Below are 13464 nucleotides of genomic sequence, written 5' to 3'. Positions count from 1 at the left end.
TTTTTTAGACTTACTAATAGTAGTATGCTATAAAAGTTTTAGCTCCGTTATTCAAATCTTAAGAGGGTGCTCAATGATCCCTTAATTTAACATTAGCCGTATAGAAAATGCCCCAATTTTAGAAATATTTAATTTCCCCAACTGTTAGTTTGTAAATAATTATTTTATTGCAATACATATGCATATTGTTAGTGTATATACTGTCTGACTACGGATTGTATGGAAAGACAAACATCCGTTTTACAGTCGGAAATGGACGAATATATTATTTTTTACCAATGTCACCTTTTGCAGAAGCAGAGTCTCATTGAAATGAGCGGAATAAGCGCATCAAATTTTTACTTTTCCCCCTTATTTACATAGATTCTTCTTATCTGGATGTTTGAAAATTCCATGCAATCCGTGGTTGGACAGTATCATAAGGCGTAGCATTGTTTTTTCAGTTCAATGCATTTTTTAAATCCCACTCCCCATAAATATGAAATTTGGAGGAGATGTTGAGCACCCGTTTTCAGATGAACATGGAAGCTCAAATTCTTCCAGTACTTACTCTCCATAAGTCGAACGACATAGAGGGGTGGCCCGTTATCTAGGAGAAACTTTTTTTTACGTGTATTTTTGAACCACTCTAGTGTACACACTTCACAAACCAAAAGAATGAATTTATGGAGTTAAAATCACATAAGAGAATGTTTTCTTTCTTTTATATATTTTTGTTTGTGTCCAAGCTACAATATCAATGAAAAAATAACAAACCTTTCTTAATTCACTCGGCCTGAACACAATGAAAAATTGGAACCATGTATTTAAACTAAGTTTGTTGCATCCTTCAGCGGTTTGATAAGTCATTGACTGTCGTTTTTTGAGCGCGCGAATTCCAAATTGTGCCAGCTACCTTTCACTACGGATTTTACATGTCATTGACGAATCACACGCAAAATGAATTGTACCATTTTTAGCAATTTTGAAACGTTCGCTTGCTCTATTTTCCCCTTTTTGATGTATGGGTTGTAATTTCTCGTGTCTTCATATTGCGATCCTCGGGCTGTTTTAGTTTTTATCTTAGCGAGTAGTTTTATTTGGTGCCTACCCAGGATTTACAGCTAGGTTTTTCACAAGGAGTGAAAACACTCCTTGATTTTTTTTTTTTTTTTTTTTTTTTTTTTTTTTTTTTTTTTTTTTTTTTGAGGAGGGAAATTAATTTTGAAGCATTGAAATGTATGAAAACGGGAAGACCGTAATGGTAAGCTATTCTGTGTGACAAAAAAAAAAAAAAAATCTGTTTATGAAGAGGAAGATAGTATATGTGTACCACTTTCTTGTAAAAAATTTAGAATGTTAACTATTTTGTATTTGAAAAAATATAAAAAAATTCAAATGTAATAGAGTAAAAACTCCATTTCCATTTTTTCTATTTTGCATAGTTCAAAACTTTTATCCAACAGATAAAGCGTAAAACCCCATATTTGATTAAATTTTCGAAGCTTTCTTTCGGATTTCAATACGCGAAATACTCTTGCAGAGTTCTTAAAAATATCTATGTCCCTAGAACTTGTAATAGTAATTACATTCGTTGAGTTACATTCAATTTTTAAAGTGACTTTGAAAACGACTCAAAAATTTTCGGTGCTACATTTTTTCTTGCAGAATGAAATTAATTTCAAACATTATATTACTTTATGTGTAAATTTAAAAGGTTTCATTTATTTATTTATTTATTTATTTTTGTATTTTCACATATTTTTCAGCATGAACTTTATGATCCGAAGTGTGCTTTAAAATGTATAATAACGCATATTTTTATGCACAATTTTATTATTAAAAGTTTTTTTAAGCAATAAAAACTCACATATGCTAAGTGCAATAATAACTCACGTGTCTAATAAAATGTAATAAAAACTCTCCAATGTAAAGCGCATAAAAATGAAAGGTACTTAACGATTAATTCTGAATTTGACTTGCCACCAATTAGTACTTCTAGGTATCAGGGAGTTCAACGACTTCTCAAACGCCCTAAAATTCATTTTTTAGGTTACCGCTTGTTGCATAAAACATAAAGAAAATCTTAGACTAATCATTCTTAAATTCCGGGACCAGGGGGGCCATTGGGGCAAAAACGATCAATGTTTGCTCTACTGCTCGGTCAACGAAAATTAAGAGAATTATGAAGGCAGTAATATTTTCCCTCGTCTGAGAGCAAACAGAAATAATAGGGGCAGAAAATTGCCGGTAAAGTAGGTTAAAGATTTTGATGGCTTCCTGTAATTTTTTTTTCTTGCGTGAATACTTTTAGGAAGCTTTCGTTTCAGATTCTGAAGCATTATATAATTATATTGGCAGAAAATTTCCTACCGGCTTATGAAATGATATGTCAGATGTAATAAAAGTTGCTTTACCTATTCGGGTCGTATTTTCTTGTTTACGTTTCTTTTTAACTTCCCAGTTTCTTTTACTTTTTCTCTTTTTTTCTTTCGAACGTTTCATGAAATGCTTTGAAATTGACAGAAGACAGACGAAGGGAATGTTCTTAAGTTAGAAGGTGAGTAAATTTTGCCGCATTATAGTAAAAATTAGTGGTATGATAATAGTAAGAATTCCAATACTTAAATATTATTATGCATAGATTATTAACTTATATATACAAAATGGCTATGTGTGGGTGTTTGCGTGTATGTTAATTATGCAAATTCACAGTTTGCTTCGAATCGTTGCCAAATTATGCACAGAGGTCCTTCGATGCTCAAGAATTTGCATTGGGTTATCCTTATATTTAGGCTTGCCGTACGTCCCGGTTTGACAAGGACAGTCACGGTTTTCAGACAAAATTCCGGCGTCCCGGCCGGTTTACTTTACGTCCCGGAAAAAGATAAATTTGATTATAAATGACTAAAAAAGTGTAAAATTATTAAGTGTGAAGGATTATTAAGGATAATTACTTTATCATCTGTAACATTGACTTATAAAATTAAAAGCGGATTAGTTTATGAGGATTTTTGCAACCAGATATAAACCAAAAAAGACTCTAAAAAAGTCCTATAAAATAACATCTAAATAGTGTTCAATTGTTTATTCCTAATTCAAAGTGTGTTTTCTAACTAAAACATGTTGTAAATATTTGCATCTAAGAAGTGAGATGTTCAAAGTTTATCTGCTTACTTCATTTTTTATTACCTCTGTTTTTTGTTCATAGTTAGTCACCATTTATTCATAGTACTAAGAATAAGCTGCCCAACACTTCAAAAATTATCCACAGGTGTGTACCCTTTTGAATACTAGCAATGCTGGGGGGGGGGGGGGACATTTCGATGTCGCAGTTGAACATTTCAGAAATCTGGCAAGCCTACTTATATCAATCGAAAATTTAAGTTGGATCTTTACCAAATTTGATACAGAGATCCGTTGATGCTTGGGAATTTAAAAGCGGGGTGAGGGGGGGGGGGCTCCAGATAATTCGTGAAAAGGGAATTGTACGTCTATTAATAACGATGACTGAAGTTTCACAACTTTTATGATTTCATAGTTTAAATTTTGAATCTCAAAATTCCGCTTTACTGCTCCAAATGTGCCAAATCTTAAGCCCACTCGGTCGCAGTTAACATTCCAGGGGTCAACATGTTAACAGCCTAGGGGTGCCCACTAGGGAGAATTAGGACGAAAATTGCCTCATTGAAACTTTTAAAGGCTTTTAATTGAAACTTTTAAAAATAAAAACTTTTAAAGATTCAATTTTGTAGGATTTTTTGACCTCATTTTGGGGGTGTTTGTGGTTCGGGAGAGGGTACTCCATTGCATTTCCGGAGATGTACGACCTTTTTTTTCGGGAGAGGGGAGGGTAGGCGAACCAAAAGTGTAGTATTGGAATTCTATGTAGTGTTGATATCGCGCAACGACAGCGCAAATCCGTGCATCGTTTTTTGTAGGAGATAAACTTCATGATAAAAAAATAATTGAAGTAATAAAACGTGTTTTAATGTAAAGAAGAAACGCAGACAGTAACTAAGAAATAAGATACTTAAAATAAGTATGAATTAAAGATATAGGAGCATACTCGAAAGTTGTCTTTTGATCTATAATCAAAATTTGTTTTCGCAAAGGGATCATGAATTGTAGATTGTACTATCACATCATTTGGAAGGGATGTCTACTCGCTGTTGGTGTGATACACATATAGCAACAGTTCTATTGCAATAAGCGAATTTTGTTGCAATAGACAAATTGTCGTACTTGTTGTGAAATTAGCATAGGAAAAAATTGCATTTCGCAACATAATTTTCTCTTTTAGACAGCAATAATCAATGGAATCTTGATGGTTATAAATCATTAAAATAATTTCATTCGTAATTCGTTGAGTCATGTCGGCTAGAAAAGTTTTAATGAAGTCAAGAAAAAAAAGTTTAATCGTCAGTAACTTCGTTACCAGTGTCTGAAGAAATTCAAAATATTGCAATCCTTTTTTTTTAAATCAAATCTGTGTGTCGAAAGAATGTTTCAACGTATGAATGAAAATTTCTTGTTGAAATATGCTGTTAAATCGGACTTGGAGGTTGGAATAGGCCCGGCATTCGGGAGGCTGGATTTTAAAAGCCTAATGTAATGATGCATTTGCATGTATTGAATGTATGGGTGATTCTCCGAAATCCTAACAATATTATGTCCCAGTAGCCTAACACAAAAACTGTTTAATTCAGAAAGTATTTTCAGTTTTTTAATAGTTAGAAATAAGTTATCTGATGTTATTCTGCTCATATTAAAACAATAACTGATTTAGTGTTTTCTACAAAAAATTTTAAATAATCAGAAAGTCACACTTTTGATGTGTCCCCATCCGTTTTTGAAATGAACTTAAATTATTTAAAAACATTATAGCAACATTCCACAAATTCAATTTGTAGTACAAAATTAAGCGTATTTAAAGGTGTAAAATAGCATGCTTTAAATAAACTAAATTATTTAAATCATCATCGTTTTAAACTTTGTCCCCAGGTTTCATGTCATTCTCCTGTCCTAGGAATGAGTTCAATTATTATAGATTAAAAAAAGGAATTTTTGATTTGCTGTGCTACAACACTGTTTAGTATCACCATTTTGTTAAATTCCTTGAGTATTAAGTTCATATGATTTGTCTACTGTTCTTACTAAAACTTTGAAATTCAAAAATGGGTATGTAACATTTTTGCTGCCATTCTCCTGGACAAAATTTCAGTGTTAGATAAAGGAAAAATAATAATTCTACTTATAATGTGTAGTTGAACTAAGAAGGTTAGAATCGAAAAATAACATTAGTTACCTTAATTATAATCCTGGGCTTATGCAACAGGCAAATTGTATGGAAATTGTCATACTCCTGTCCTAAAAAAAGTCACATACTCCTGTACTTAAAAAAAATCACTCACCTAGCATTATTTCTCAAGCACTGATAATGCATCCCGTAGAATAGAAGGATTTATTTCCAACTACATTAGTTGGAAAATAAGGTTGGTTGAAAAAAAAAAAAAGAAATTTAAATTTGGCAAACGATAAATGAAAAATGTATCAGTGGAGTAATTCCATTAATTTAGTATTTTTTTGTTGTTGTTCATATGATTCGTTCCAAAAGAGATTTATTGGTTAGACATTTGTTTATCTAAATGTTGCTCGAATAGGTTAGTGAAGTTGCTGTAAATTTCGCAGTTGCTTTAAATTAAAAGTAAAATGTGTGTTATTAATATTGCTTATTTTCTTCTTGTTTTATGTTTGTATCTCCCGAATTTATTATACTGTGTATGGCTAACGTAAAGAAAGTTTTAATGTAGCAATCGATTTTTTTTTCGTTGAAATGAATGTCTGTTATTCGGAGTGTAAGCTATTCAGGGTGAATAACATGGAAAAACCTATTAGGGACTTGTACTCGAAGAAATTAGGGTTTCCGTTAAGGGACGTTTTACATAAAACTTATTTTGTCATTTAATAACCATACTTCTTGATTTAGGCTTCAGTTGTTTCTTTATTACTATAGTTACATTTTAGATAACCCATGAAGAAATTTATTTTGTAACTCTCCTGGAGCTGCTAGTCAGTCTCCTGCTGTATGAAAATTTGACCCCCTTTTTTGAGGGTGTAACTTCGTTAAAGAGAGTTCCGGTTATTTTTCTCGTAATAAGTCCCTAACAAATAATAGGTATAATTTTTTTTCAAAAATTTTTTCAGCATTTTTATTTAAAAAAAATGTGATTGGAAAATGTCAGGTTTTTGGAGAATCACCCATATACTATTTGATTTCTTTACCGGAAAACTTTGAATTGAACCTGAGTTGTTTTTATTTTAGGTTCAAGTTTTCGACATCGACTCCTTAAAGTTCAAGGATCAGAGTCATTCATTTTTTCCCTTGACTCAACAGCCCTGATCTTGAATGTAATATGTGTTATCTCTTATCTAATAATTATTATGAAATCTTAGAATGTGTAAAAGAACTTTCTACTGAGGTCATTTACCCTAAAAAAAAAGAAAAAAAAGAGGATTGATGAAAGCTTTCTCAATTCAAAAAGCACATCAGTAATTTTGCCAAGTTATTCTGGTAAAAAGTTGTGAAACAAATCCGACTGTAAAGTTGCAACAGGGCTATTCTTGTCAGAAAACCATCAGCAAAAGAACGAAAAAAAAAGTTGTAGCAATTCTGACGTTTAATTCAGAGTAAGTTTTTAACGAGACCATCATTTTGAAAGTCAATGAACGGCGTTGTAAATCTCACAGAATATTCTTGAAACGTTGAAATTACTTCATACCGGTCATGGAAGACTAATCATCAGACAGGTTATTTACCTAAGTTGCGAAGCTTTAACCAAAAAAAAAAAGAGATAAAGTAGTACTCATTTAGTTGCTGTTGCAATGTAGACCTTGTCTAGAAAATTTCCTCATAACCTTGAACATAGTTGAAATTAAAGACACTGTTGCTTAACGAAAAACTTGTGTTTGCAACTCTGTTAAGCTAATGAAAGAATAAAAGGACTTCTGTTTTTGTAACAGCTGGATATTAATACTGAAACGCCCATTTACTTGACAAGAATGAAATAATACTGCAGTGAACTATTTAAAAAATATACCAGCAGCAATGGAATTTTTGAATCTTAAGGTTATGATTCCTGCAAAAAATCTGATATGAAGTTGCTCGACTATATTAAAATACATATAATAAAAAAAAAACAATTATATTTAAACGATTTACGTAACTATGATTTGCCTGCAAATTATTTGACGTCGTGAGAACAGGATTTTCAATTATATGACAGTAATTTAAATAGTTTGTTGACGTTAAATTGTACTACTACTTTAGTAGGGTTGTGGGCACTTGGAACAGCTTACCGGAAGAGGTGGTAATGAGCAAGGGGATGGATTGCTTTAAGAGGGCCATTGATCTTCATTGAGGACTAATAAATTGACTAGGACCAGCCTAGCTAGGCCAAGAGCCTGTTGCTGGTCGTCACATTTGTATTTGTATTTCTTTCGTTTGGCATGGTTTTTATCGAAATTCCAACAATGACATGCTTACGTCTAAATTTCTTAGAAAAGTGTATTTGAAAACAAACTAATGATATAGAATATACAAGCATAATCTAAAAATACACAAGCATGATTTTTTACATTTAAAAAATATACTACTTCCTCTTTTTTGCAGTTATATTTATTCAATATTCACAAATAATTATAAACTCATTTTTCTAGAAAAAATTATATGGCTAAAAATATCTAACCCAGCTTCTACTTTGATGAGTTTATCTTGTGCGAACTTCTTTTCACTCGACATCATGAAAAAAGAAAAGTAGCACATCATAAGATGCTTCAACAAAAGCTGACACAAAAAGTTATGATTAAATGTTGCCTTTTAAAGCACGTTTTTCCTGAGTTGAAAGCTCTTGTTTATAGCAAGTCAAATAAAATGATGCCAAAATACAATAAAGGTACGAAAAATCTTGTTGTTAAGTAAAAGATGGTACATGATTCATATGCATGGTTAGTTTCCAGTTATTAAAAGTACTTAATCTGTACGATTTAAAATGACTACAACGCTGTTCTTCGGATATATACATATTTAATGATCATTTCGTTTAGTTTCTGGGAGTTTTTTGATAAATAAAATCGCTCTGGGAATGTCTTTCTGTTTTTTCTTGAGTTTATGGAACTAAATTCACCAAACCCAAAAAATACGCTGGCCGATCTGTTTTTTATTTCTTTTAATACTTTAACTAGTTAACTTACTAGCGGTAAACTAGGGTCATCATCCCCAAAAAACGAAATCTGTACCAGTGACTCCTCAGAATCAAGGGCGCCCCAAGGGGAGACCACGAGAGGTCACTGTGACCTTAGAGAAATGTCCATATTCGTAAAGTTTTGTCTGACGATTCGGCAAAACTATCACCATTCGGTGAAACTTCTAGTTCCAAACTAGCATCATTTGGCGAAATTTGGAGTTTTATTCAGCAAAACTACTGTCCAACCACGGATTGTATGGAATTTTCAAACGTCCGGAAGAGACGAATCTATCTGAATGAGGGGAAAAAGTAAAAATTTGATGTGCGTATTCCGCTCATTTGAATGATACTCTGCTTTTGCAAAAGCTGACATCGCAAAAAATAATAGATTTGTCCATTTTCGGCTGTAAAACGGATGCTTGTCTTTCCACACAATCTGTAGTAAGACAGTATCATTATTCAGCAAAGTTTTAGTTCCATTCGGTAAATTGAGAATTTGCGCCCTCCCTAAAAATTTAAGTTCGAGGCGCCCCTATTTGTTATACATCCATCTTTTCAGGGGTGCCCATCCCCCCCAAGTTCAATGGTGCAAGTCCCCCCCCCCCCAAAAAAAAAAAAAAAAATTCTCAACCCTTTTTCCCTTTTTAATTTTTTAGCTCTCTTTTATATTTATTTATTTTTTTAAATATTTTTATTTATTTATAATTATTATTATTTTTATTTTATTAGAGAAGTTCTGTGCTACGCTAATAACACACACACACACAAACTATGTAAATAGATGAAGTAAAATATAAACAGAACAGAACAAAATAAAATAAAATGAAATAAATGATCTAATTAAAAAATAAATCAATAAAAAACTTAAATAAATTAAGAAATATCCTCTCGCCCAAATTTTGATGGCATCAACTTGCGCCATAATCCAGATTGCTTGCACCAAATAAGACTGCCTCCAAACTGCTCCCATTTGTCTCCCCAACCTTAATTGAGTCATATTTTTTTTCAGAGAGTTAAGAGATCCTTAGCTTTTGAAGGTTATTTTTCTTTCTTTCGTAACAATAAAGTCTCTCGTTACGGACTTTCATATTATAGAGAAAAATTAAACCTCAACATAGTGAGACCCAAAAATAGAAATTTTTTCTGATAATGCTTAAGCCATCAAGCACTGAAGAAACAACTGATTGGGGAACAGGGTAGATTGCAAATATTTAATCTTATAATTGGCAGCACATATCTAATCGTATAATGCAATACGTTTGGCTAGCACAAATAAGCGTTTCTGAATACTGCTCAAGGTTTTTGAAGTGAAATTTTTTATGCGAGGGTTCTAAAGATCTACTCCGCGATATTTTTTTAAGACGGAAGTGACGTAGTTGTTTTTAAATTGTTGCCAAAAATAATGAAAAATAATAATTATTATGAAGTAAGTTTTCTTAATAATTTAAGAAATTCATTTTAAGGTTGAACTCAAGCAAGCATACATTTGTGGATTTTTGTGCATTTGAAGCTTTCTAAATATTACAGATTTTCGAAGATTTCTTTGATTCAAGTCAAGTCATCAGTTTAAAAGCGTTATCCATATTGCTTGCAAAATGCTTGCTTTGACATATAATATTATCAATAAAGTTCACTTCATTTTTACTATTTATTTTCATTGTTTCTGGCATCAATTAAAAAGAGGATTTCGAGTGTTGTTTAGTTTTCTGGTTGTTTATAATCTATTTTCATCATTAAAATATACAGTGTTGTTTTGAAAAAAAACCGGGCGCATAAACATTAAGATCGTGGCGTGAGAGAAAACGTGTGGGTGAAGTTAGAGTTCAGAATGTAAAAAAAAGAAAACATAAAAATTTTACCTCTATTCTGTGTCTTTACGACACAGAATTTTTTTTCTTCATGGTATAGACGTCATAGTAGTTGCTTATAAGCATCAAAGCTTTATTATGCTAGAAGATGCTTACAAGTTTGAAGTCCGAATAATTAGGAATCGTTTTTTAGTCCAACTGTCACTTCCAAAGGTAGAAATCGAACTTTAAAGTTATCGCTGCAACAGTAACTTGCACATTTTAACGAATATTTTGTAATAACCGAACTTATGATAACTGAACTGGCCTCCTCAGAACAATTATTTGATACTTTCGAGAAAAAATGCAATACTAACCCAAAGGAAAAAAGAAAAAAAAGAAAATTAATTTGAATTGTGAAATTTTGAATTCAAATTACGTTTTTCGCAATCACGAACTGAGACAGGACTCTACCCATTGGAGTTATTGTTTATAGAAACAGTTCCTGTCCCCCCCCCCAAGCCTGCCTCTCCTCCTGGGCGGTTACGTGTGCATAGTTGTGTGTGTAAGTGTGTAGGCTTGTGTGTGTGCGTAGACCTGTGCGTATGCACATAGGCGTGTGTGTGTGAGTGTGCGTGTGTGTAGGACATGGACGCTTCCGACAAGGAGAAGCGGATAGCTCAGGACCAGAGCAGCCGCGCCGCGCCGCCTGCAGAGGACGGTGGGTGGTGGTGCTGCAAAGGCTCCTGGTCCAAGCTGAAAAGGCACGGATCTCAAAAACGGTCAAATGAGAACAATAAGCAATCGTGATTGCTCAATAAAAGGCGAAATTAATTTATTTCTCACGAGTTTGCTGAATAACCCCCGAATTTCTAGACTACTTAGAATTCCTGGTAAAGTTACTGATTGAATATTGCACAGAAACTGAAAATAGAATAAGAAGGTTTATATTTGAAAAAATAGGATTTCAGGTACCCTAATAGATCCCCAAACGTGCAGAAGATAATACCTTTTGCACGTTTGATGCACTTTTGAATCCATTGGGAGACCTGGAATCCTATTTGTCAAATATAAACTTTGAAGTGGCCACTACTAAAGCACTGGCCACTACCAGTGTATTTACCTTAGTATTCATTGTGTACCATTAAGTCTTCTGATAAACCACCAACTATCAAATACATACACTTAAAGACATTTTTTTTAATGGTTGAATTTCTTGTCTAAATACAATTTAATTTTAACTGTCATCGGTTTGTAAGCAAAGAATTAATTATCAGAGTTTCAGTTTCAAGAAAATTATAGAAGGAACAAAAGAATGTGCTTCTTCGAATTATCTGTAACATTGTACTAGATTAGCAGATCAAATAAATATTTATTTAGAAAAATATATTTAGTAAAATAACAAATAAATACCTTTGTGCTGAAAATTAAAGGAATCAATTAACAAACGTTTAGAAGCACAAAAATTGCAAAGTACTGCAGCCACGTGTTTCGCTGTTACAAGGAGCATCTTTTTCAATGTAAAGTGTGAGTTTCTGGTTGAAAACTCATCCGTTAAAAAAATAAATGGAAGATGGTAGGAAGAAAAGAGGTATGGGGTAACATTTTTACTGGGATTTTTCATTTCTAAATAAACAAAATACCATTCAAATGAAAAATTTTCAAAATAACTATCGCATTTTTCTTTGTTTTCCTGTCATTTTTACATTTTTTTTAAATTTAAAATAAAAGGTTGACATTTGCTTGCCTAAATTTTTGAGGTGCATTTCTGATTTTTAAAGCGTGAAATGGGCTTATTGAAACGTTAAAAATGTGACTATGCGGGTAAAATGGTAACGGGAGAAAATGTATAAACACACAGATCTCCGTTTAACTGTTTGGAAACCCTGAAGCTGCGGTGCTAAATGCGTGGCTCAAAGGCCTTTTCAGACCTGCACAGTTTTCACGAGTCTTAAAGACTATCAGAACATTCCCCAAGTTGTGATACAATTTTGCAGATAACACTAAAGATGAATTTTATCCTTTTCTCAAGTATTTTTGGTTTGAATTTACTCTGGAAACATCTGATGCAGTGGTGTTTATCCGAAGGAACGGACATTATTTTAAAGCTGCGACGAGTTTCAGACCCGTTTTTATTTATTTGTTACTCGAGAAAAAGAAGTACAAGAAACCACTTTCAAAAAAGCTTTTAAATCGCGTAGAAACGTATAATAAAGGCTTTTTAACTGATTTAAATCATGAGAAAGAAATGAATAGCTAAAGATATAGTAACGGATTAAGTAAACTTTTGAAAATTAGAGTATTAATTTTAAAAGGTCCAGATCCTCACCAACCAGCAAAAGAGAAATAAATTATTTTAAAACGAAAGCTATAGATTGATTGAGTTAAACCGAATATAGTTCAAATAGTGGGTAAAATGCAAACACGTTTTTTTTTTTGTTTGCTTAAAGGAAAATACTGATTCATTTTTTTAATTAAAATTTAACTTTATAATTGGTGTTATTCATTTCAGTCTTTGACAGCGATTGAAAACCCTGTCCCATCGAAACGGGCACAACGACAAAGCAAGTATTAAAGAAGTATTTTTAACTGATTTTAAACGTGAGACAAAGAAAAACGCGTTGAATGAACTTTTGAAAATTAGAGGATCAATTTTTTTGCAAAGAGGTCAGAGACAATATAAAAAGCACTTACTTCTAAACGCCCAACTTTTCATCCCTCTTATCCCATGCACCAAGGCCAAGATGCTGCTGGAACATTCCGCAGAAATGTTAGAAGAGAGTCCGAATTGCAGGAACTTCGGCAAAGCTTTTTTCATTTGACTATCAATCAATTTTTTGGCAGACTTCTCAAAGTTCTTCCATTTCATGTGGACTTCTTCACTCTCAGACATATTTTTCACTGTCGTGGTCTCCACTAGCGTAGCTTCGGTGCTTGTTTTAGCAGTCCATACGCGTGTTCTGCTGAAAGTTCTTTTAGGAAAAGTTCGATTGCTTGCCGGGTTAGGAACAGATGACTCCACTACATGAGGACTGAGATATGACGATGATTTTGGCTTAGATAACTCATCACTATTTTCGGTTAAGTCTACAGACGCGACTAGCCGCGTCATAATCACCAACAAAGATGTAATCACCGGAAGAAGTTGCATTTTGAATGCAAATTATGGTAAAAATAAATTAAAATACCAATTTCGTTTTCAATGAAATTATATGTTCACTTCGTGGTCTTAAGTAAAAATATTGCTGAAATCTTCATTGAATATTTCTGTATAAAACATTATTATTGTTATATTATGCGCACATCTTTTGAAAGATTTGCAACAAAAAAATTGAGCCGATGACACAAAGAAGATATTGTGCCAAGTTAGAAGTCAAAATTATTATCTCTTACATTATTTAAAATAAATTGACAAATTTATGTTAAATAAATAAATTATTAAAACATCCCGA

The 13464-nt window shown here is 32.6% G+C and overlaps 1 protein-coding gene across 1 annotated transcript in view; it reads right to left on the bottom strand.

Moving 5' to 3' along the window:
* The window catches only part of LOC129225987 (nose resistant to fluoxetine protein 6-like), an 84755-nt gene extending 71658 nt beyond the window's left edge, over window positions 1-13097 (bottom strand). Inside the window, exon 1 of the mRNA XM_054860560.1 lies at window positions 12707-13097. Within this exon, the coding sequence (XP_054716535.1) occupies window positions 12707-12905 (199 nt within the window). The 5' untranslated portion in view covers window positions 12906-13097. The remainder of the gene's footprint in view (window positions 1-12706) is intronic.
* Window positions 13098-13464: the final 367 nt, after the last annotated feature.

This window comes from Uloborus diversus, chromosome 7, assembly GCF_026930045.1.
Source record: "Uloborus diversus isolate 005 chromosome 7, Udiv.v.3.1, whole genome shotgun sequence".
Lineage (NCBI taxonomy): Eukaryota > Metazoa > Arthropoda > Arachnida > Araneae > Uloboridae > Uloborus > Uloborus diversus.
Note: the sequence above shows the minus strand (reverse complement) of the source record. Positions and strands in the feature narration are given on the sequence as shown.